This window comes from Cryptomeria japonica, chromosome 9, assembly GCF_030272615.1.
Source record: "Cryptomeria japonica chromosome 9, Sugi_1.0, whole genome shotgun sequence".
Classification (NCBI taxonomy): domain Eukaryota; kingdom Viridiplantae; phylum Streptophyta; class Pinopsida; order Cupressales; family Cupressaceae; genus Cryptomeria; species Cryptomeria japonica.
This window is the reverse complement of record NC_081413.1, coordinates 238,118,208-238,144,691: the sequence shown is the minus strand read 5'-3', so window position 1 is coordinate 238,144,691 and position 26,484 is coordinate 238,118,208. Positions and strand designations below refer to the sequence as shown.

General features: G+C 38.2%; 1 protein-coding gene across 2 annotated transcripts in view; it reads right to left on the bottom strand.

Annotated features, from left to right (window-relative positions):
- The window catches only part of LOC131037170 (serine/threonine-protein kinase D6PK), a 54,835-nt gene extending 29,985 nt beyond the window's left edge, over nt 1-24,850 (bottom strand). The window contains exons 1-3 of one of the 2 annotated variants that reach the window (XM_057969241.2): nt 24,531-24,850; nt 22,194-22,312; nt 20,394-22,060 (exon numbers count right to left, since the gene is read on the bottom strand). In XM_057969241.2, the coding sequence (XP_057825224.1) occupies nt 20,394-21,847 (1,454 nt within the window). In that variant the 5' untranslated portion in view covers nt 21,848-22,060; nt 22,194-22,312; nt 24,531-24,850. Of the gene's footprint in view, nt 1-20,393; nt 22,061-22,193; nt 22,313-24,224; nt 24,248-24,530 lie in introns of those variants that run through there. The other variant, XM_059210937.1, reaches the window with a different exon arrangement.
- Nucleotides 24,851-26,484: the final 1,634 nt, after the last annotated feature.

Below are 26,484 nucleotides of genomic sequence, written 5' to 3'. Positions count from 1 at the left end.
ATCCAAAGGAGGTAAATCTGCAGAAGGTACTACACTCTGACCAATAGCTTTCTTAAGCCTAGACACATGAAATACATTGTGCACCCGACTGCCCACTGGAAGCTCAAGCTCATAGGCGACTTCGCCCACTCTGCGAATCACCCTGTAGGGACCATAAAATCTAGGCTTCAACTTTTCAGCTCCGCTCTTCTTGAGTGATGACTGTCTATATGGTTGTAGCCTCAAGTAAACCATATCCCCTACCTCGAAACTGCGCTCTATTCGGTGCTGATCAACGTACAATTTCTGTTGATTCTGGGCCTGCTGTATATTCTCCTTGAGCACTTTCAGGATGTCCTGACTATCCTGCAATAAGTTTTTGGCTTTGGGCACTCTGTTGTCCCCCAAAACTAAATCCATGAAGCTAGGTGCATCATAACCATAGAGTGCCATGAAAGGAGTCATCCTGATGGACATATGATAAGTGGTGTTATAACAATACTCTCCCATATGCAACCATCTGACCCAAGCTTTTTGTTGTGCAGTTACATAGTTCCTCAAATATCCCTCCACCCATTTATTCACAATCTCTGTTTGCCCATCTGTCTGCGGATGATAACTAGTGCTAGGTGTAAGATCTGTACCACACAACCTAAACAGCTCCTGCCAAAAAACACTCATAAACTTACTATCCCGATCACTGACAATGAATCTGGGCAACCCATGTAACCTGAATATCTCTCTAAAGAAAAGATCTGCCACCTGTGCTGCTGTGTAAATGGACAGAATAGCAAAGAAGTGAGCGAACTTCGTCAAGCGGTCCACCACCACATAGATGCAATCCCTTCCCTGCACTCGTGGTAACCCAGTGATGAAGTCCATCGAAATACTTTCCCATTTCCTATCAGAAATGGGCAAGGGCTGTAATAAGCCTGCAGGAAATGTGTGCTCTTCCTTATTCTGTTGACAAACCGCACACTCCCTGACATACCTCTGAACATCATCCTTGAGCCCTCTCCATGAGAACCGCTCTCGGATCTGCCTGTAGGTCTTGAAGATCCCCGAATGCCCAGCTGTGGGTGCATCATGAAATGCCTTTAGTATCACCTCTCTCAAATGTGATGACGGAATCAAATAAACCCTGTCCTGAACTCTGATCAATCCATCTATCACCTCATAGCGATCATCCTGTATAGTACCTGAAATCAATCCAGAAGCCCAAGCATCTCCGACATACTCTGTTATAATCTGATCTCTCCAATCTCCTGAAATCTCTGCCAGAGCACATAAGTGAGGTCTCCGAGATAAGGCATCAGCCACCACATTTTTCTTACCTTTGACAAACTCTATGTCAAAGTCATAAGCCTGCAATTTAGTAACCCATTTCTGTTGCCGGTCATTAAGATCACGCTGGCTCATGAAATATTTTATGCTATTGTGATCAGTTTTGATCACAAACCGTCCGCCTACTAAGTATGATCGGAATTTGGCCAATGCATGCATTATGGCCAACATCTCCCTGTCATAGATAGAATAGCTCCTCTCGACACCTCGGAGCTTCCTACTCTCGAATGCAATGGGATGTTTCTCCTGCATCAACACTGCCCCTATCCCATCACCTGAAGCATCACACTGAAGTTCAAATGGCTTCGTGAAATCTGGTAGAGCTAAAACCGGACAAGATGACATCACTTGTTTGAAGTGGTCAAAACATCGCTGCATTGCTTCTGTCCATACGAAGGCTCCCTTTTTAGTGAGGTCTGTCAAAGGTGCTGCAGTCTGTGAAAACCCCTTAACAAACCTCCTGTAAAACCCGCATAAACCAAAGAACCCCTTAAGTTGTGTGAGGTTCGTGGGAGTAGGTCAATCTACTATAGCTCTAATCTTTTCAGGGTCTACTCGAACTCCATCTGCACTAATAATATGCCCAAGGTATAGTAATTCTGTGATACCAAACTCACACTTAGACTCCTTGGCATATAAAGACTCTCTCTCGAGGATAGATAATACCTACTCCAAATGCTGTGAATGTTCCTCCCAGGTCTTACTGAAGACCAAGATGTCATCAAAGAAGATCAAGACAAATCTCCTCAATTGCTCCCTGAATACCTGGTTCATACAACTCTGAAATGTAGCGGGTGCATTGGTTAGTCCAAATGGCATAACCATAAACTCAAAGTGGCCATAGTGACATCGGAAGGCTGTTTTCTCAATGTCCTCTGCTCTCATCCTGATCTGATGGTATCCGGATCGCAAATCAATTTTGGTGAAGAAGCATGCCCCATGCAACTCATCAATCAACTCATCAATCCTAGGAATGGGATACCTGTTTTTAATTGTTTTCTTATTCAGTACCCTGTAATCGATGCACATGCGCATTGTCCCATCCTTCTTCTTTACCAAAACTACAGCTGAAGCAAAGGGGCTTTTGCTAGGCCTGATGTGCCCCATTTCCAACAACTCCTTAATTGCCTTCTCTATCTCATCTTTATGTTTCTTAGGATGACGATAGGGAGTGATCATCACTGGTTTGGCTCCCTCCTCGAGCTCAATAACATGCTCTGCACCCCTGTCAGGAGGAACCCCGTGAGAAATATCACTAAATACCTTGGCATGCCTGTCAAGAATCTCCTGTATATCTGATGGATGACTCTTCACCCGAGGCTCCGGTGAAGTTGGCATAACTAAGCACTCTATGGCCCACTCTATGTCATTATGTCGAAAAAGTCTCTCCATTCTCTTCAAAGAGACTATCCTGCAACTCCCATCTGAAAGTCCCCTGAGAACAACAGTCCTACCCTCATGCTGAAACCTCATTTCCAACTTCGCTAGGTTGAAAGTGAACTCAACCAGCGATGCCATCCATGTCATACCGAGGATGACGTCGTAATCTCCCGTCCACAACGTAGAAATCATCCTCCAACTCATAGCCATCTCCAAATCTAATGTGAAGATTTGACACCTTCTGAGTACATAATAGCTTTTGGCCATTAGCCACCATGACCCTAAAACCATCATGCTCCTCTATCTGTAAACCTCTCCTGGCTACCAACTGTGTATCTATAAAGTTATGTGTAGCCCCAGTGTCAATGAGAGATATCACTTTCTGCCCCTGGATAGTACCCCTGACCTTAAATGTGATTGCCTTTTGGGCCCCTGTCAAGCATGCCAACGATCTATCATCCTTAGGAATGCTGCTCTCCTCTATCATGTTACCCTCATCTGAATCGGAGTGCTGATCCTCCCCCTCTGACTTTGACTCCTCTGCTGAAAAATACTCCATTTGATTTGCCTTAGCCTTGAGAGGGCATTTATGAGATAAGTCCCAAGGCTCTCTACACTGGAAGCACAGTTTCTTCTTTCGAAGTTCATTCAAGGTTTCACTGTCTAGTCCTTTTGATCCTTCTTTGGGTTTGTTATACTCTTTCTGAAATGGTTTTTTGTCTTTGTCCTTGCGGTAGGAAGAATCTGTTGAATGGTATTTTCCTTTGTATACCAAAGGGGCTAAATCTCGTGCCTTTTTAGTTGCTTCTGCTAAGGTGAGTGGATCATGTCCCTTCACCCAACCACGTAATGGATCAGCAAGCCCATCACAAAATAACACCACCAATCTCCTAGGAGAGATATCAGTAACAAGTACAGACAAACGCTGAAACTCGGCGATGTAAGCATCCACTGACCCTGACTGTTTTAACTGTGCTAGCTCCTTGAAATGTAACTCGAGATCCCTAGTGTCAAATCTCTCAATCAATCTTTCTGTGAATTCCTCATAGGATGTAATCTGATTATGCCCCAGAGTCACCATGCCATGATGCCACCATTCATGCGCAACGCCGTCCAAATGCATAGCCGCATACTTGATAGCCTCATCCTCAGGCATAGGATTTAGCTGCAAGTATGTATCTACCTTCTGCACCCAAGCTCGTGCAGTCATCTTCCCTGAAGCATCATAATAAGGCAAGGAAAGTTTTCCAACTTTCTTCCTCAGCTCAAAATTATGATTCCTCCCTCCTGCTCTAGGCATATGTCTCATCCTCAAGTCCATATAATCTTTGAGGGAAATATCTGCCTGAAACTCGGGTCCACTGGCCTCCCAGTCCCTCCTGAACTGACCCTGTAACTCAGTAATCTGCGGTTCGTTCACTGGTTGAACCGGATCCCTAGGTGGAAAGGTGGGTAGAAGAGGTCTCGAGCTCGCTGTTCGAGTTGGGTGTGCAATGTGTCTAAAGTTATCCGCCTCAATTCCATTGTTGCCATGTCCATTATTACCATTAATGTTATTCTCAGGGCCATTGTTGTTGCCTCGGCCTCCATTATTATCATTGCCCCTATTGTTATCGTTTCCCCCATTGTTATTGTTTCCATTGTTGGCCTCACTTGGATTAATATTAACGCCCATCTGTCTAGCCATAAGCTGCAACATCATGTCCATTCGCCTATTCTGCTCCTGCTGCATACGCTGCCCTTGCTCTAACGTACCCAGCAACTGTCTGAACATTACCTCCCCCTGATCTGGAACGATATTCCTCTCATCTCGGTCACCCATATTGCTGTCCTGATCGAAGAATATTTCCTCTATGTCTGTATGACTAGATTCTATGTCCACCTGCACGAATGAACTAGACTGCTCACTCTGACTATCCGGATTTCTATTTTGTCTGGCCCTGGTATTGCGAAAATTATAATGCCCCTGTCGCATGCTCAATCATACATTCTGGACCTGTTTTATTTCTGCAATATGTTTTGGTGAAAGTTTCCCACAAGATGGCAGAATCTTCTGCTCTGATACCACTGTAGTGGACACCCTAGAATGCCCAAAAACTAACCCCACTGCTGATAGGAATTTAGTCAAACAGTTTGCAGCCAACTCCTTATTCCTCTGTTTAATGTTTCAATGTTTTTTTTTTTGTTTTTAAGTCTTTGCACAGGTATGAAACCACATAACATGAACTAAAAAGAATTTACAATAATAGGCAAGCTGGAAATTGAACTACTGCTGTTATAATATTATTTCCAGAATTAACAAAAATCAAATACATAGCAGGTTATTTTCAACTCACTAAATACTCCAGCATTTTGACATAATGTTCCAACCAAAGTTTCTAATTCTGCTGCTACAGTAACATGAATAGTGTTGCATGAATAGTGCCAGGTGAATAGTGCCACGTGAATAGTGCCAGGTGAATAGTACCCGCTGGAATAGTGCCGCGTGAATAGTACCCACGTGAATAGTGTCACGTGAATAGTACCCGCGTGAATAGTGTCGCGGCCTGCAGCTGGAAATGCAACCAAATAATGCTGCTGCTTGTAGCTGGAAAAGCACCCAATCTGCTTGTAAATGAAGCTGATAGCAAAGGATTCCAAAGGCCAAACCCCAAAGGAATGACGTCTAGAATGTCACAAGAGAGGATAGACGTCCTCTAATGCCAAGAACGGATCTGCAACTCACACACCAAATTCTTCTCATATTCCCCCTCCCCAATGAAGCCACAAAAACTCCCTTTTATTCTTTCTCCAAGGGGCGACCCAACTCACTCAAGCAATGTGGGATAAAACATGTTCAATATAAAACATATTAGAATATTCACTTATGTCTCCCTTGGTTGCCCCTTTGATTTACACATATCTCCATGAAATAAATATTAAAGTAACACTTTAATATTTTACAATTAAATTAAATGTTACTTTAATAAAACTTCAGGCATTAAAATATATTAGCAATCGGACTCCGAATAGCGTGAGTGATAGCTCGTCGGAAAGCTCTCGCCAAGGAGTATCAAATCCAATCACCAAAACTAGCCCCCGTTGTGTCTTGCTGACTTACTAAAAATAGTAAGTATGCCTGAAACTAAGTAAATCAACTTCGTTTTGGCCCAAACTGGAAATGACTAGGCCAAAACACTCCAGGATCCCTTTAAACCCTTCGTTAGCCCTCGGGACCATGTAGAGCTAGGCTAACGCACATATACTTGGTCAATCTGCTAGAGTGGGGACATTACAGAACATGATTCATGTGGCTCTTACTATAAGAAGTTCCATTGTTGCTTGTCCAGCTACATATCTTCAACCACCAACACAACTTCATTACAAACACAACAGCTTGTTCTAGCTTTGATACCACGTTTTATTTGGCATGGTTTTTGGGTCAAGAAAGCAAAGTTGAGCATGTTTTACGCTGAAGCCAGGTTTGCCAAGAACCCTGGAATCTGGATGACCACGGACTGGCATGCCTGAGACATACCTATACTGAATATGCAGGCCTGGAATGAAACCTATGGAACCTTCTAGGTTTTATAAAAGAGTCAAAAAATATAAAAAATATAAAAAATAACTCTAGCTATGAAGATGATTATTAATTTGTATTAATTTTCCATGTGTAGTTGCACTAAGATAAATCATTTTTATTTTTATTTCACATTATGATTTGACAATTAACACTAAATTATCAGCTATCAGCTGCATTCTCAGTTCAGTATTTAATTTTGTCCATTTTGAGCAAATTATTGGTTATTTTTATATATGCCGAACCCAGAAAAAAATGGGCAAATTGCCAAACCTGAATTGGCAACATAGTGTTATTAAAATTAAAATTTCTAATTTATAAACAACATTTATGAAGTTGCGTCAACTGACCTACAACTTCCAACATGTTCAGCATCTCACAGGTAGATTTACTGTGGTTTCTTGCTGTTTATTTACAATTGTGCAACTCAGTCTACCTTTAAGTGAAAATCCACATAAAAGAAACAACTGAAATTGCCATGATAAGGTAGTCGTCATTAATAACAGATATGCTTTCAAAATTTATGGTCACCCAAATGCTTACTGCTGTTCATTCATTCACATATTGCCCCACATTACAATTTTGAAGCAAGACTAGCCTAATAATTTTGAAGCAAGACTAGCCTAATTCAATAAATAGTAACATCCTATCACCGTGTGACTACAATCTTTATTTTTGCTGCCACTCAGATTATTCCATAGTTGTTCACTGTATCAGATAGACCTTTGAAGTTTCAGATGTTAGAACTTTGTCGATATCAAGCGGTTGGACCAGGCCCTCTACAGAGAATAAATACAGACACAAAACACATGAATCATGTAGAGAATAAGATAAACCAGAGTATAAGAAATTTCAAAAAACAGCACTTTTGTTTGATAAACAACGAAATAATACACTAAACCTTAATTCATTTGCTATATTCAAGTCAACAAGCAACACATCTGGATCATATCACCACAAGCCTAGCAGGCAACAGTGGCCTCCCTGCAACTGCTCCCCCTCCATCATTAATATAATCCCAGAGTCATACCTTACCGTTGTGAAAAAATTCTCATTTCATGCTCTTCCTCACATCTGCCATTTGCACCTTCCCCTTATTTTAATTCTTAACATGGTTCTACAAGGTCTTTATTATTTATTAATTATTTATATACAATCCCAGATCCATATCTTAACTTTGTGAAGAATTTCCTGTTTCAGGCACTTCCTAACATCTGCCATTCACACCTTCCCCTTATCTTAATCCTTAAATACACAAGGTCCTTATTCAATACATATGGAGAACCTCAAGTTTACTACAAAGTATCCCAGGCTGTGCCTGAAATATAAAGGACATGATAAAGATGTCCTTGGAACTACTTGGAGGTACCAGAAAAGAGGATTTTGGAGATTTCAGAAACAACTGAATGTATACCCGGGGCTTCCAACTAATGTTTTAGAGATGCCTAGGCATCCCATAAACATTTCAAGCATGCCCAAGCATGCAAATGTTCATGGCAATCAATGCTATTCAAAAATTATGCCTCCTTGAAAAACTCTTATAACACAAAATATAATCTCAAGTAAAATTAATAATTTAGAAACAAAATGACTACCTGTTGTGACCTTTTCACACATCGCCCCATTGCTAACGGGGACCCCCTCTTTGCTGGCTTTCTGCGTTGTTAGGTTAGGGTTTTGGCTGCTTAGTGGGCAATTTTGCGTTTCTCGTGTCCGAGTCTCGGAGTTTTGATCATGCTTAGTGCCGTCTAGGGTTTTTTGAAGTTATACGATCAAGTTGCAAAAGTTGATATTTTAATGATCCTAAGTTTTGCTAAGTGTTTGACCTTTTGAACATTAACGTGTTTTTAAACACGCACATCAATGATTTTAAAGTGCCAAGGTATTCACAGACCTTTTGGAGTTGTTTTCTCGCTCCTAAGGTATTATTTAAGTTGGTTTTGCACTTTATTCCAATATTGTTCCTAGCGTTTCGCTCATATTTTTGGGAAATTAGCCTAAGTCCAGTCAAATTTAAAGTTTCAATGATTTTGAGTGGTTAAAATGATAAAATCCTAAGGGAAATCCTTATTCCTAGGGTTAAAGGGTCAAAATCCATGCTAGAGGTGCTTTTCCCCTCACATTCCAGACTACCCAACCCATTCCCCCACTCAAAATCCACGCTACACATGGGTTTCCCCTGAAATCCATACTGGCTACTATTTTCCCCTCACTATTTATCCATACCTGGATCGATTTTCCCCTGGAAGTGCTAAAATTTGGCTAAGTGTCAGGATTTATCCAGACTGTCATCAATTTTCCCCCAGGAGTGCGAACTGGAATGCGAACAACATTGAGGAGGATTCCATACCTGGGTCGATTTTCCACCAAGATTTTTGTGACAACTAAGTGCGGATTTTTGTCCGGATTTTCATCCAGACAGATGTCAATTTTCCCCTAAGAACATTAAGTGAGGATTTTTGTCCAGATTTCCATCCAGACAGGGATCGATTTCCCCCTGAGAGCATTTGTAAAGAGTTTTGAATCCGTATTTTCATCCGGACTAAGGTCGAAATTCCACCAAGAAGGTTTTTTCCAAGTTAAGTGAGTTTTGAGTGTGGATTTTTGTCCAGACTAATATCGAATTTCCCCTTGGGGGTGATTTTTTGCAAATAGAGTGGATTTTTGTCTAGATTTTTGTCTGGATTTTTGTCCAAGCTCATATCGATTTTCCCCTAGAGAGGGTTTTGTGTGCAATTTTGATGAATTTATGCTTGGATTTTTGTCCAAGCTAGGGTTGAATTTCCCTTATGGGGCAAATTTTGACATTTTAATGATTTTTAAAGGGATTTTTTCAATCCCAACCCAAGTCGATTTTCCCCTGGAAGCTTATTTTGGATTTAATTTGCAATATTTTAATAAATAAGCCCCATTTTTTATTGCTTTTAAATGATTATTAATGATTATTTGAAATTTAATAACAAAATTTAATAACTTGCAATAATCATTTAATATTTGAACCTTCTAGAAGCAAGTTAGGTTTTCACCAAGCAAGTATTTATACAAGTGTTTTATCCCACATTGCTTGTGTGGTGAAAGTGAGAGGTGAAAGCAAGTATAAGAGAGGAGACTTAGCATTATTTTATTAAATCTGTCAGGTGTCTCCATGAAAGCGATTTTTCTCCAAGTTGGGTGAATTTTGGCAAGGCGTTTTTGGTGAAGTGTGGGATTGAGGATTTATTTTTCTCCATTTTTTCCAGCTTGCTGATCTATTCCTCTTGGCTGCCATTAAAAACCAGTTTCAGAATTTCGATTTTTGCTAAGTTTGGTGATTTTTCCAAATTTGGCATTTTTTAGTGAAAGTTGGTGATTTTATGTTTGGAGACTTGAGCAATATTTTCCTCCATCATTTGCTTGTTGTCTAGACCTCCATTGCTGCAGATCAAGGCTGCCATTAATAACATTTTTCAGAATTTCACATTGGCACCATAGCTGGAAAAATTCGATTTTTGCTAAGGCAGGCAATTTTTTTGTGTTTGGGGTATCCAATCCCAACTTGGGCGATTTTCCAAATTGCTGCCATCCTTGCCACTGCAGATCCAAGCTGCCATTGACAACATTTGCAGATTTTCAGTTTGGCACCATAGCTGGTGAAATTTCGATTTTGCTTTAAGAGTGATTTGATGCCACATTTTAGTGATTTTCATTCATGCTTGGTGGCTGCCATCATTTCCAGCCTGCTGATTCGCTTCAAATCTGAGGTTTGCTTCAGATTTTGACCTAAGTTTTTATTGCCCAGCCAATTCTAACTTGGGCATTTTGCATTTGGAGGTGTTTTATGGAGTTTTCTATGCATTTTTTAAACCATTTTATCGTTGTTGCAGGTCTGAAAAACTCCATTGTTAAGCGGTTGTCTTCAGAAATTTTCATTTCCAGCGACCTAAACATTTTGACAATTTTGCTTAGAAATGATTCCTTGGCCATTTTTCATCATTTTCAGGGATTTTTGACTAATTTGCAAAGTGCTGGTAAGTCTGAAGTATTCAATTTTCAGACTTGTCCTCAGAAATTAATTTTTTACCAACCATACTTACATTCCTTAATATGATTGTTTTGATCATTAGAACTAATTTTTATCAAGATTATGCACATCTTGAAAATTACAACATGTTTTAAAAGTCTGATTTTCAAGTTGCCTTCAGAATTGTTGACCTCCATTGTTGACTGCGGAATGTGTCTTCAGACATTCATTGTGTGAAAATACAAACCTTTCACACCTTTCCTTAGTCATCATTTATCCGGTATACTCCTTCGCATTTTAGCTTGCATATTTTCTAAGCATAAGGAGGTATTAAATGAATTTTATGGAAGGCTTACATGCCTTAGTGTCATCACACTTTGAACTTAATTGCTAAAATTTACCAAGTTTATGGATTATTTTCTTGACTCCATGCTCTAATAAGCTAAAATCTTTAGAAAGTCAGAAATTTTATTACGAATATTATTTTCCTAAGTCTAACTTCGAGCTTCGTACAGGTGCGATGTCAAAGTCGGGATATAAGGAAAGGAAATAACTATTGAAGATGTTGGAGACTGGATTTTATCCAGAGCTTAAAATTACATCCAAATGGAAGGAGATCGCTGATACAAACATGCATTTCCTGGACTTCAACCAGATGCAGCGTCGGATGTTCGGAGTCAAAGATCAGGTTCCTTCCCCAGCATATGCGAATATTATGAAGAGTGGCATTTTCCATGTCGTTGGATTTCCACAGTCCATACAGTGCAGTGAGCTTATCCTGGAATGTGCACGATGTTACCATCCGCTCACAAGAATGATCAAGAGTCCTAAGGGCGTTGTCATCGCCTACCTTGCTGAGGATGCTATTGCGGAGGTGTTCGGAATTCCACGCGGGACAGACATGAAGGATGTGACCAAGGAGGATTATGCAGAAAGATACACGAAGAAGATGGGTGTATGCAAGAATTTAATTAACAAAGAGTGGATGATTGAGCCTAGGTCTCATCATTCCAAGGCTCCCAAGACACTCATGTGCATAGATTTTAAGGAGGAATATAGTGATTTGATATTCCTACTCAACAGAGTGATAGGGATGCCGCAGGGAGCAATATTTGATGGATGGATGTTCTACTTCATCCTAGATTGTCTTAGAGGAACACTAGTGAATTGGTCCAAGATTATAAGTGACAATCTGGATTTTCAGCTGAGGAATGTAGAGCGGTCCAAGTCATTCGCTATGACTTCTTACCTGATGTACTTGCTTGCACGGTTTGTTTCATACAGAGGATTAATATGCAAAGGTGAAGTCAAGAATGGGCAAGGACAATTCAAAAGTTATGAATGCTACCTCGAGTTGAGCATGCATAGAATTGAAGACTATAAGAGAGTGAATGATGCATTCACTATGTACATCACGCGGATGCTGCAAGGCGGAATCCACAGAAGATTGTCCAAGGAGGCAACAGAGTTAATAGAAAAATATGGATCATGCTATATACAGTTTCCCACTTTCACATACCTCAGGATTCATGGGTTTCAATTTGAACCTTCCTAAGTATCCAACAGACAGAATGATATTGTTAAAAGTGGTGAGACAGCTTCTAGAGTTCGATGTTATCCAGAGAGAGAAGCACAGGACAGGCATGACATTCCCTATTTCAGTTGGGAAGACGTCAGAGGTTTGCCAATCCGCCATAGCCACCAGCATTGCGAGTGAGGAGCTTGCATTCTATCGATTTGCTACATACAAGAAAAGAGAAAGATTTGATCTAGACAAGAAGGTCGGAAGGATCAGAGGAGAGAAGTTCACTCATAAGATTGACATAGAAGATTATTGGGCTAACCTGATGGACGAGCAAGCAGTGAAGAGAAGAATGTAGTCCAGAATGTCAGTGGATTTCATGAGGAAGTGTGGACTTTTCCTCATTCCTGATCAGGTATTAGATGATAGAGATCATACACATCCACAGTATGAGAGTGAAATGAAGATGGCAATCCTATTGCCTAATTGGTCAAAGTCAGAAGAGATTGACCTGAATACATTGATGAGAGAGGTCTTGAATTTCTCCCGCCTATGGGTGGATATACAGATGAATAAATTAGTTGACATGGGTGTTCCCTTCACTTATGAAAGAATGAAGCCGGAAGAGTCTACTTCTGAGGATGATCAAAGGACTGTCAGTGATGTCAAGATTCATGCAGACAAAGAAAGTCAAGCTCCCAAGAGAAGGAAGAACACGCTAGAAGTCAAGGCTAGAAGGAAGAAGATTGAGGAGGTGAAGAAGAAACAGAAGACTATCATTCCGCCTATCATTCCTTCACCCCCTCCCAGTGTCTCATCAATCGATGTGATTGAAGTAACAAAACAGAACAAGGAGACTCGGCAATGTTCCAACACAGTGATACTACCAGAGAATATTCAAGAGTTCCATGCCACAACGACATCTGCACCTCCTGATGAGAACAATGATCAGCCAGACTCCCCTACCGTCCTTTTGGAAGTTAGTTTGGGAAATGAAGTATATGATTGGACCAGGAATAATTCTGATGATAATGATGATGTTATTTTAGCATTGAAAGGACTTGATCAAGAAATATGTCTCGATGATGGTATGGAAATGGCCGCTATTCCTGAATGGCTGATGAGAAGTATGAAAAAAAGTAAAGAAATGATAGAGGTGCAGCCTATTGATGATATTGATGACTACCTAGCTAGGAGTGCTAAGGGGAAGGAGCCCAAGAGAGCAAAGATTTTGTTGCACATAGCTAGAGATGAGACAAGAATGCGGATTGCGCAGATTGTTGTTCCTATTGCAAGCGTGACAACGGACATTGCTACTCCTATGGATTTCTAGATCACTTCAGTTGCCCTTAGTCGTACATCCAAAAAACAGGAATTCCAAGAGATTGGTGAAAACCTCCAGGCAATCGATGCAAGGTTAGGCAGAGCAATTGCGGAGAAAGAAAGGTACAGAGAAGAAAATATTAGACTCAGAGAGTATATTGCAGGGACAAGGCGTGAAAATCCCACCCTTATTTCCCCTATTGCAGTTGACCATGGAATACATTCACACTGTGAGGTAGCGAGAGGTACACACTCAGAGGTGGAAAAGTGGATTAAGAGCACAAGAAAGCAGGCAGACGATTTCCTTACTCAGTTTGTTCATGCATATGATAGGACAACAGGGCTTGTATTCAAAATCCAGTATTTGGAGGGAGTTTGGGAAGAATTCCGGCCTATTCAAGACAAGACTATTCCACGCCTCCAGCCATTGAAGAATATTCCTAATTCCACCTTGGTCAACAAGAACATTGTGCACAGTGGAGACAGATACGATTTCCATGGCTGGTATTGTTCACTAGCCATGAAGAAATCAACTTATGAGAACGCCCAATCGAGTTGTATGGAGATGGAAGGATTAATTCAGGACATTCAGATGAAGATCCTTGCCTCGATTGAGGAATTATTGGGTGTTGATGTTAGTGATGCTAGTGGTTTACACTTATAGCCGAATTAAGAGACGATGAAATTTATGTATTTTTGCTAGTTGGACTCTTTGAATTAGAGTCAGATAGATGACTTGGTCTCTTTGTTGATTCATGTTCATAGTTCGCAGAAGTTCATGCCAGAATGGGAGAACACTTTGAATGCTTGCTCGAATTCACTAGACATGATTGATTTACAGCAGGATACCTTGCCTAGCATTTCCATGGAGGAGTTAGATTCAGTATTGGCTAGATTCTTGGAGTATGCTAGGAGAGAGAGAGATGCTGGGAGGAATCTTCTAGAAGATTCCCTATTTGATGACTAGGTATCTTTTCATTGGGCCATATGTTGGTGGCGCCATTTTTTATGTAACCCTAAGGGCAATTCTAGGGTTTTGTTGGCATGATGTCGGCCATTGATCTTAGATCAATCTGGGCCATCCATTTTGTAAGAGACTCTATATATGCCTCCTTGTCTCTCATTTGTAAGAGAGAGTTTTTGTAGAATTATTGGTATATGCTACAGCTATTTGAATCCTAATCATTGTTCAATTGTTGGTGATTTTGCTCTTCAAGTGTTGTATTTGCATTCATGGTTCTCAATTCCTCCAAGTTAGATTAGAATTTATTTTCATGTATGTTAGATTGAGTGGAAGATTTGTTGAATTCATTTGTGTGGAATCCTTAATCCATACCACTAGCCTCTTGCCGCTGGTAAGTGTGCCTTGTGTGGTCAACTGGAATTTAAGTAAGCTTAACTTCAACTATTACGCGTCCGTTGACAAGCATCAACTTGGATGGTGTCTACGTTTGATGGTGATAGCCTGAAAATCTTTAAGTATACCTTAGACGATTGCACTAAGCTTGTGTCAATACCTGATTGTGAGACCTTGCCTGGTTTGATTCCACTAGATCCATTCATCATTTCCTACATTCCTAGGCTTAGAATAGATTTCCTAAACCCTATTCTTTTTCCCCCTTTTTTAGTAAGAAGTAAAATCCAGAGCCATATTGATAAATCTTAAGTTGTCAGCACACCTATTCCGCATCATTCATGATAATCCAAACATTTGCGTAAGTCCCCAAGTGAAACACAGCAATTCACATCAACCACTGAACTTAACCACTCGTCAAGACCTGACATGTAGAAACCTTGGAATCATTTTAGTTGATCTCATTCTTAGCATCTGAGGTGATTTTGTTCAACAGAGGGTAAATTATCTTGGTAATTTATTCTGTAATGTTATGTGCCTAAAACACACATCAACACTACCATAAACTAGCTCTTGAACCCTGATGTTCCCATTTTGAGCAATGAGTGGGTATATTAGCAAGAGAAGCACAGAAGGGGGCAGGTGTTTTCTTCACTACTGATTGAGAAATTTTCACCAATGAAGCAGGATTTTAAGGGGTTAAAATTTTCAGGAGCATATTGGGAATTATCTATTTCTTTTCATCCTCTTCAAGCTTATGTGTTCTTTAAAGTTTTAATCAAATATTGGTAAAGAAAATCTTCAAAACAAGATACACAGCACAGTGAAAGCTATTAATATGAAACTGAATCAGCAGGCAGCAAGCAAATGGGAGAAATGGGGAATAGGGTGGTGAGCTTTACCTATGTTGTATGCACACAAAATTTCTTCATATTGAGTCATCCTTTGAGTCAAATTCTTAAATTCCTGGCTTTGTGAGCACTTCAAACCTTGTCAAAATCATCAATGTTGTTTTTGCCATCTCTAGTCAATCTCTTTGCAAGGCCAACAAAATAAGCTTTCCAATACATCCAGCAACAAAATAAGCCTTCCAATACATCCAGCAAGGTGAAGATTACAGCTTGGATGATGGAGTATGGACAAAAGTTCACTGAGGCATGGAATTTGTTGCCCAGTGAAAGGGTTCATGCCTGATAGAAGGCAAAAATAAATTTATTGAGTGAAAAATTGCAGGCCCATATATAGGTATGCCTGAGACAAGGCGAAAATAAATTTGTTGAGTAAAAAATTGCAGGCCCTTTTGTGCCTCACATGTAATGTGGAAGGTTGACGGAATTTTCACTACGTAAAAAAAAGCAACGCTATGGATCAATGAGTGCCTTACTAAAAGTAGATAGCAACAAGTTTCTTTAAAAAAAAGAACAAAATAGAAGTCCAAGGGGTTAAGATCAAGTGGTTTCCGAGTCCAAATCCCTAAAGTGACATCTAAGGTGGAACTCTAGGTGGTGACTCTTCGTCTTCCACTATTTGGCTTGTACTAGTAATTTCTAAGTCATTTGAGTTATATTTGTAAACTATCAAAAAATTAATTGCATGAAAATGAACCAGCATGCCATTCTGATGGTTATACAGGTTTTCAAAAAACAAAATATGCAATCATATAAATAGGCACATGCCATACTGAGAGGTGACAGTGTTTAAGAAATTCAAAAATGCAAAACATTATTGAGAAGCATCACATTGAAGGACATCATTTTTCTAGAACAAAAATGTTCACTTGTAGACCAACGCATGCCAGTATAAAGGTAGGTTTTTCAAGATTTTGAGTTTATACATATATGTACATGGTAGTGCAATTTGTCAAGAGTAAACACAATTTTGATCAAAAAGTCAAAAGCTTAAAAACAGAAGCTCTATACATAGACAATTCAAGGAAAAAGCAAGACAGAAATAGCTTGTTTTTGTTCATAAATAGATCATCATTCTCCACTCTTCCATTGTTTCAAAGGGGTTTGCCAATTGTTCAATTGGTATTGGGGTTTTCCATTCAAGACCTTCATTCTTTCAGCGGCCTCCATTGAACAGCAGGGTCATCAAGGATTTTAAGTCTTTGATAACAGCAGATTTTTAAGTATATATAACAGCAGTTTGAATGCTTTCATGATGTCTCTAATTTCAGATATATATCAAGAAATTTGGGGCAGCCACAGTGAGCAAATTTTCAGTATAAGGTACAGTTTTGTAACAGAACAGTGAAGGGTCACTCACATATTTTTTACCATAAGTACTATTGGTATGGTCTTTCAGTCTTGTAAACAGCAGTTAACGTGCATAAGGCAGAAGGGATTTATTGATAAAGTTACTGGATGTTATTGTTTTGATAATTTAAGGGACGATTTGATCTTTCATATATACAATTGCCGATATTTTCATGCATTGTAAGGTTTTGCATATTCAAGGCACTAGATTAGTCTTCAGGATTTAAGAATTCTTCAAAGGATCTACCTAGAGCAGAGAAACTTTGTCAGAATCATCTTCGAGAGCCAGCCATAAAATTGGCTATTTTTAAGCTAGAGCTATTTATAGTCTATGCTATTTTTAGCCATCACCATTTTTGAGAAATAATCATATTATGAGAAATCTATTTTTTGAACAGCTACTAGTATTTATAGATCAGCTATTTTTAAATGATCTTCTATAAGGTCCATTTTTAGTTGATAGTCATCTTTACAAAAATTTATTTGAAGATCCCTTGATTTAGGGTTTGGAATTTGTGGATAAACTTGTTTAATAAATTTGCTTTATGTGTATCCAAAGTATTTACAGCAAAAGAATTAGTCAGATTTTCTAATTATTTTTCAGGCAAAACTTTGTAAACTCTTATAAATAAGTGTCATTTGCATTTAGATTGATAGAGAAAAAAGGAGTGAATAGTAATTCTATGTGTATTTGCTGCTGCAATTTCTATCCAAAGAGTTCTCCTGGTTTCCATCTTTACTTGTTTTGTGAATTCAATATAATTTGATAACTATTGCAAGCTTTGTCATGCAATTTTTATCGAAGGAAGTACTGCAGCTGTTTATGCAATCTTCATATTTAACTCATGGTAATTTGTGTATCTGTTCCATTCAATCCAATCATATTATACTCGCAATTTTCAGTCTCTAAGTTTAGCTGAAAAGCGTGAGTGTTCAATTGACTGTTATAGGTCTTTTTCTGCATTAGATATAAGATATAAGACCTTTTGTCTAGTGCAAAGTACCAAATCACCTTGTGCCCTACCCTAACAATAAGGCAGGCTTTCATTTAAGTTTGTTTGTATTGCATACCAAAATCCCCACCGATTATAACTACCATAATTTCAGCATCGGGAAACTTATTATTTCCTTCAGCCTTTCAAAAGGGCACTTCCCCTTCTAATTTCAAAGAAAGGTAAATTAGAAACACAACAAATCTACAAGAAAACTTCATATACATATTCATACACCTCACAAATTACGATGGTTTATGTACAGAGACCTATCAAATCAGTAGACCCCTGCTTGGTGCAGAAACAAAAATAAACCTGAAAACAATGGATGTTCACATCATTTTTATCCCATGTATACAATACAAGCTTTCAAAGAAATTAAAACAGGGTAAGAGATTTTCTCATGCACAAAAATGGGGTAAGGTGAGAAACTGCAAAAAGATGGCCCTTGAAGAGAAGGCTGCAAGTGGACACAGTTCTAGACAGAGAGAGAAAGATTCCTGTGAAACATACTAAGTTACTAACCACTATTCATTTAATTGGAAAAGTCAAAGGGCTAATGTGGAGAGGGAAATGGGATCTTCCAAACATAAAAGGAGGGCTCCAGAGACTATTAGAGAATCCATTTGCATACATGTCATGTCAAGCTGCAGATAATGCAATGGGCATTATTTTCATTTCCAATGGACTTCCATTCCATGGTGCCACTTCTCCTTATTAGAGAGAGATGTTTAACAAGGCAACAATTGCAGGACCCTCAGGAAAGACCTCAACAGAAACTTTACTTAGAAATTGAAATCCAACATTTTGGAATGGATAAGTTGGGGATGTGGGTAAGGATGGGGACTTGGAATGAATGTACCAATGGATATTCATCAATAATAATATATCTGCAGCAGATTTATGTTTCCTTTGGAGTTGCTGAGAGCTCTAAACCGCACAAGGATGCAGCTTTAAAATTTTGGTTTTTGAGAGATGTTAGAGGGAGGATGTTTCCCCAATGCAATACAAGTTGTGTGACACACAACCCATGTTTGCAAATTAGTTGAGTTGATATTCTAAATCTGGTACAAGCATTTTACTGGACCCCATGTTGCATTTAAGCATTGAAGGACATTGAAAAGATTGATTAAGTGAGGAAGTTATGAAAAAGGCTACAGATGTTCATCTCCAACCACCAGAGATTTTTACAGGTCTTTTGTGAGAAAGAAATTCCTCAAACCTGTAGGTATGAGACACATCTATTTCACTTTGTGGGAAAAAATGATTTAGGTGCAAGAAATTGTATACCCTGTGCTTTGTATATGATGGGTGGTTCAGGTGGAGAAAGGATAAAATGGGGAAGAGTGTAGAGCAGAGGGTATCGAGTGATGATTACCTGATTGATGCCAAGAATGAGATATCAAATGTACTATTTTCTAACACAGACTCTCCCAATCTTGAAAATATTTATGTAAAATTTGACAGTATGCGTGGCCAGGCAAGAGTTGTTGAAGAATGAGATTCCACACCAGACGTCTGACTCAACCCAGTGTTCAGCAAAAGAGGAACAAGATTAATGCTCATTTGAGCATGCAAATATATGCACTTAACTGCAAATGATGTATGGAAAGGCGTAGAAGAATACTTCTTAGCCATGACTGACAGGTGAAGGAGGAGCTTGGAGCTTCTGTTACAATTTCTTTCATTTCCAGAGCTCCTCCACTTTGAGAGGCCACTATACTCAGTCTCACTATTGATCAGAAGAACCTGTTGGGTGGAGGATGAATGGGGATGGAGCTCCAGAGCCACAGGTGCCTGCTATTCATCTTCATTCTGAAAGTAGCAGTTACTATGTTGCTCAGGAAGCTGGCCAACACTTCACCCACTCTCTAATAGGAATAAACTTTCCTCTAAAAATAATGCAGAAGCTAGTTTTAATGCCCAGTAGCTTGCGTTTTCAACATCCAAAACACCCAAGTTTCAACAAACAATTGAGACATGATGGAATGTTGATCGAAAGTATGTAACACAAGTATTTTAAGGCATTAAATTGCAACAAGGATTGGAACACCAACTGGTATATTTAGTGGGTCACAAAACTTTAGAGAATGGGTGATGTTAATGATATGAAATTGTTAAAACATATGGAAACAGCAGACCAAACATAAATTGCTTGACTTTAGCTACCGGATTGATCCTACTTGGTGAAGATATCATTCATCCTCATCTCATATGACTTGTGATTGTAAGATGTCTTGTGTTTTCTGAGTTTTCAAATCCTGCTCTGAACTCAAATTCATCTTAATAAGGCCTTTTTAAATATATCATGAGTCATGGTTCAATATAATAAGTACCATTTTTTCTGTTGTACTATAGTCCACAACCTAAAAGATTGTCATTAATAGACATTAGGCATCCAACACTTCAAATACTCTTTCTTTTAAAAATTTATGGATTAACCATTAGAAGCAATTACACCTTCACCTAGTCCAACTAAAATCGAGCTTACTTTTGAAGCACTACTTTTTTAAACTCTTTAAAGGAGAGGAAAACACTCTTGTACAATATTACTATGACTTTTTAAGCTATAGCATTCACAGATTGAAGTTTACACTAATAATCCCCTAAAAAGTAAAAACTGATAGTTGAAAATCTTGAAACAAGAAGTGCTCCAAAATACAGAAGAGTTGAATGTCATACCGAGCTGCTTGTTCAGAGAAGTTCCTGCCTGGTTGTCGTTGTCGTAGTATATGAAGGTCTCCTCCTGGGCAATATTCCATAACTAAACATGAAAACTTTTCAGTTTGAAAGTGAACATATAATGTTGGAAGAAAAGGATGATCCAGCATCTGAAGGATTTCTCTTTCTGTCTGAGCCCTCAACATCTTTTTTCGACTAGCCAAAGATCCATAATTCATAAATTTCATCGCAAAATAACACCTTGTACCATTTAATTCTGAGAGATACACACTGCCTATGTCACCTTCCCCCAATTTCTTCAACAACCTGAAATGTTTCAACCCTAAATTTCCATCCCGCATCTTAACAGCACGGATGGCTTCCCATCTTGAATCATTTGACATATGAGGCCTGTTGCCACTGCTGCTTAGACTACTGCAACTGCTCTCATCACTCACGCCACTGCTACTGCTACCTCTGCTGGCACTACTGTTTGCAATTTCAACATAATCTGTCCTGTCACTACATTTTGATCCTTGTATAGTCTTTCCCATATGAGATTTACTCTCACTGCCGTTATCAACACTAATTTCTCCATTGTTACTTGTTTTGTTAGTGATTGTCACCCTGACGATATCTGTGTTGTTGATACTGCTTTGAGCATCAAGACCACTACTAACAGGCAACGAGGTCCCTGATGTATCTTCATTACCTTGTCTGTTTGCCCTTTCATTATTTCGGCTACTTCCAGCTTCTGAGGAACTTGCTGCAGAAGAAAGGGGTGTGTCAATTAGAGATGAAAGCTTTAACGAACATGGTTCTGAAGTCTGAGAAGCATCAGTTTCCCTTAGTGATGGTTTCAAAATGCCACCTTCTAACTCACGGGAAGTGCCCTGTGTCCATGTTATGTGTTTAGAAGTACTTGGTTCCAATCCACGGGAAAATACAACAGCTCTGTATCTTTGTTTTATTGCACCAGCTTCTGCTAACTGAGATGTGACTGGTGGTTTTGAGAGTCGTTTCAAAGAAGCTAGTTCTGATGCCTGAGAAATGCTCATTCCTCTTAATGCTTGCTTCAAGGTCATTGTTTCTGATATGCCTGCTTCAGATGCCCGCTGAATCCCAACCCTTAAAGGTTTTTTCATGGGTGATTTTCCTGATGCTGCTGCTCTTGATAACTTAGAAACACCTTTTTCCCTTGAAGAATGCTTTGAAGAAGCTGGTTCTATTTCATGACTAGAACTCAATGCCTGTAAATCTTTTACCAAGCTTGACGTATTAGACAGTAAAATATCCACTCCATTCAATTGTTTGTTTGATGTAACATCTTCTATTTGAGAGGTGGTTTTCACTAGTGATTGTCTTGTGCTATCTGCTTCTGCTGATTGAGAATTCTCCACCTTTAAGGACATTTTAAAGCTATCTGATTCTTCTGAGCATTTAGTACTTCCTTCCATTGACCCCGGCGTTGCCATCAGATTGTCAAACCTGTTTAACTCTAAGTAGCTGTAAACATCAACGTGACATGTAATAAATCTTCATCTTTTAATAAGGTTGGTTATTCATAAGTCTCTTTCTCCATTGTCGTTACCCCTTGTCAAAGCCAATAAGTCTACATGTTCCATGATTAAATGAAAATGTATGCTCCTATCAAGATGTAATCCAGCTGTTGCTAAACATAGTCCATCCTGCGAAAAAAGTCTTATCAAGATTTGCCAATTTATCTACAGTTTGCATTTAAATGCTACAATAAAACCATATCAGACTCCATTACAATTCAACTGATAATCCAATTACAAAACACAGACGTATTAACCTTACATTGAATTATTGGCCCTGCTCCCCATATTACAAGTCCATGGGAACTTGCACCCAAATGTGCTGAATCTTCAAGACTCTAATAGTTCCTACATTTACGATTCATTTATCATCATTTACCCCTGCCAAACAAGTTCCACAGAATCAATAATTTATTAAAATATAAATTAAGGATGTCATAGCTCTCATTATATGTCTTACAAAGAGAAATCAATGGTGAGAGTAGTTTATAATCTGAAGAGTAAAAGCTAAATTCTCATTTTGAACTTCAAAAATCATATCATTCACTACAATTAATATTGTGCGCATTATTTTTTTGGAAAGATTGCATTTTTCCTGATTTGATGGTATTTCATGTCAATTATATGTGTCTTGTTGTCATGGGATTTGATGAATTATTCCTAATCAAAGAGGAATGCAAAAAATTGGACCAATGCTCTTTCAAAGAAAAAGAAAGGATGTCATAGCTCTCATTATATGTCTTACAAAGAGAAATCAATGGTGAGAATAGTTTATAATCTGAAGAGTAAAAACTAAATTCTCATTTTGAACTTCAAAAATCATATCATTTGCTACAATTAATATTGTGCGCATTATTTTTTTGGAAAGATCGCATTTTTCCTGATTTGATGGTATTTCATGTCAATTATATGTGTCTTGTTGTCATGGGATTTGATGAATTATTCCTAATCAAAGAGGAATGCAAAAAATTGGACCAATGCTCTTTCAAAGAAAAAGATGAATATGCTTATTTTAATAATTATCCAAGAACAATTACCAAGCAAAAGTAGCAATTGAATGTATCCTATACAGTCATCCTGTGCTCAAATTCCAAAGGATATGGTTCAGATCAGACGCACCAGCTCCTTTCATATAACTTGTCCTAAACAGCTACAGGAGTTTCAACTGCCAGAACCTATTGCTGGCAAAATCTAAAGGGCACGCTATATTTTGAGAGTGATGAGCCTACATTATGCAAGTCCACCCGAATTGTAGCAATATTCCAATTACTTAGACTTTTCAGACACTCACAGAATCCTGAGATAGATAAAGGTAGGTCTTTTAGGTCACCAACAGGCGAGACATCAATTCAATATATGATATTCCCCTTGTGAAGTCCACAAGCAAATTGATTTCTTCATTTACCTTATATTTTGTTCAACGAGATGTATGACCTCGTTTTGGATTTAAACACATGCCCTCCCGTATGGAATATACACACCTTCACCATGAGGCTTACTAAGGTTGTAGGACTGCAAATAAAAACAACTAATTCTATATCCTCATTCAAGCACCTGATCTAATTGGAGAATTTTGCTAAAAACAAAAGTCGCCACAATGTCAAGCAGACATAATTGGCCAAAAAGCGGCACAAAGTCCTATCCTGGAAGGATCCTCAGTACAGGCTCCACATGGGAGGCTTTATAGGAACCCTTTTACCAAATTTTTACTATTATCATATGCCAATACATAATCAACACACTGCTAATGAGTCTGAGGAAGCCCGAACGTAAGGCACTTAGAGAAATTACATTTCGGTTTAGGAAGGTTTAAACTGTTCGTTTGCTTGAAAATCAATCAACACAGTCCGCCAAGAGTTCACCTATGTGCCTGTGTAGAGCTCTCTGAAGCAAAATTTCTTACATACCATTTTAAGCATCATTAGTTACCAAGGGTTGCTAGGAAGGGATTAACAGGGACGTGACCTACCGTGTATATCTATGTACATATAACCTATCATGTATCCACTCTGTTCATAAGCAATTTCTGTATTTCTATTTTATAATCCATATCATATTTCTCCTTGATGCTTTATTTTTTCCATATTTGTATATACACAAAAAAAAATCCAATTATACAAAGGCAAGTGCAGATGAGAGAACAGGAAGCATTAGAAAAAAAACGAAGCAATTTAATCTACCCCGAGCTCCCCTCTCTGTCTACTGAGAGTTATCTAACACAATATTCCAATCATCCAGTAGGAAACGCATATGGGTGTTCAGTTTAAGAAATAAATGAACCAAACTAACCTACCCAAAGATCAACTATATGTCTGTTGGGAGCTTTCTGAAACAGCGCCCCAATTATACAGTAGAAAACGCATTTGGGTGTTCACCTCAGATTTGAAATGAATCAAATTAATCTAGCTAGACCTCACTTATATGTCTGTTGACTGTATAGACTTCTCTGAAAAAAATTCACTAGTGCACATACAACAAAAATATGCATATGGGTGTTCAACTTTTGAAAGGAATAAGCTCCAAAACATGAGAAAACGGATCTAGCTTACTGATAGATCGAAGTAAAGGCGGATTTGAGTTTGTGGGTGTAAGCAAATACCTGCATGTAGCCTCTGGCCTGTGTAAAACTCCTTGTGTATCGTGCTTGGAAACTGGGAGGGTCAGTAAACATTTGAAAAATAGAGAAGAGCGGAGGGGAATGGTCATAGCCATAGCCGACACCCAGTACTACACCACAATGACACCATCACATCTAGGGACTTTGTATTCCTTCCCCTTGGAAAGTACCATCATCATATGTTGTCGCTAAAGCATTTGGTCCCACTCCCTCCAAAGAAGATAAATGCGGAATTGGGGATCTTATAAAACTCAAGTGCTTTGCATCTGAATTTCGATTTTTCTCTTTTTGCTGACTTGCAGCCTTAGCATAATAGTTGACAAAATATAAATTGTATCACATGGGATGATTGTTATCTTCTTACGTGTGCTTCATTATTTAATGCAATAAGAGGTAACCCGCAAAAGCTTAGGCCTTTAGTAACTCGGATCCTACATCTCCTTAACGAAACACTGCAACTTTCAAGTTTCTCGACACCTGTATTGGGTTGTTCTCTAGGTAATATAGTGTTTGGCTTAAAAGTTTCAATTTGAATGTTCTTGTCCCTAATATATATGTATGTTATATTTGGATGGATGGACTCTCTATTTTGTTAACATATCATCACTCTCCATTAATAATATTTACTTTATTTTTGAAATGATGAAAGGTAAAGGTAATTGGATTGTTTTTTAATATAATATTTATATAAATTTAAAAATATAAATATTAGGTATTGTAATGGTGAAATTCATATATTTATATTAATTTTTGCTTAGTTTTAGATTTATTTCGATGGAATGGTTTAATATGTTTATATATTGATAAATGTTCTATCTTGTGTAAAAGGTGCATTCTTAATTTTTGCTTAGTTTTAGATTTATTTCGATGGAATGGTTTAATATGTTTATATATTGATAAATGTTCTATCTTGTGTAAAAGGTGCATTCTTTTATTTTATTATCCATCTTTATTTGTAATTTTTCTTACACTTGGCTCTGTTTTATCTTTATTTGTATATTTTCTCATATATGATATGTATCATACTTATCATTGCACTTCATGCTTGGGCTTCCATTTTCTAACTAAATATTATTGCTTCCATGGCGCAAGTCAATCCCACAAGTATGTGTTGGAGGAGCTTTCGGGTGCACAAGCAAATCCTATACAACCAAAAAAAATTGCTTTCATTTATTTAAATGTCTCATTTTTGTCGTGATGTTGATTTGCAAGCTTGATTTAATTCTAATTATTAATTTATAGGAGGCCAAAGGTTTAAGAAATAAAAGTTGTTCCATTGCAAGTTCTAAAGTTTGATGTTTATTTATGGGCAAGCAAACTCCACGCTAAGCAAGAAAAGGCTTATTAAATGCCTTATGTAACTGCTTTGTGTATTTTGACACTTGTCTTTATGAGTTGGAAAAGAATATTGGGTGTCTAGAAGTGGGGATTGTTGGATTGGTTAGAGCTCAACAATTTTTAGAAGATATATCAAAATATCTTGTATGAAAATGAAAGAGGGAGATAACGAGGAATTCCCAAGTCCAAGCAAGCTAGGAAAAATGATTTTATATTGTAGGTATTGCAACATGAAGAAAAGTCATTCCCATGTTGGAGAAATGAAGAAAAATTGAATTTTATGCAAAGAAATGAAGGAAAGGTGAAGCAAGAATGTCCATGAGTGTTGAATGTTTGAAAATGAGAGTTATTTTACATTGTATGTAGCTATTTTTTATGCTTTGAGATCATATTTGCAAGGGTTGTTTAATTTATGAAGTTGTTTCAGATTTCAGTGCATGTATGTTTGTTGTATTCATATAGATTGTTGAACACGAAAGGAGATTTAATTTAAATTCAAATAACGATTACTCAAAAAATTGTCTTTAAAATTGTGTTGTATTATTCATTTTATCTCATTCCCACGATTTGAATTATCTACGAGTTTGAAAAAATAAGA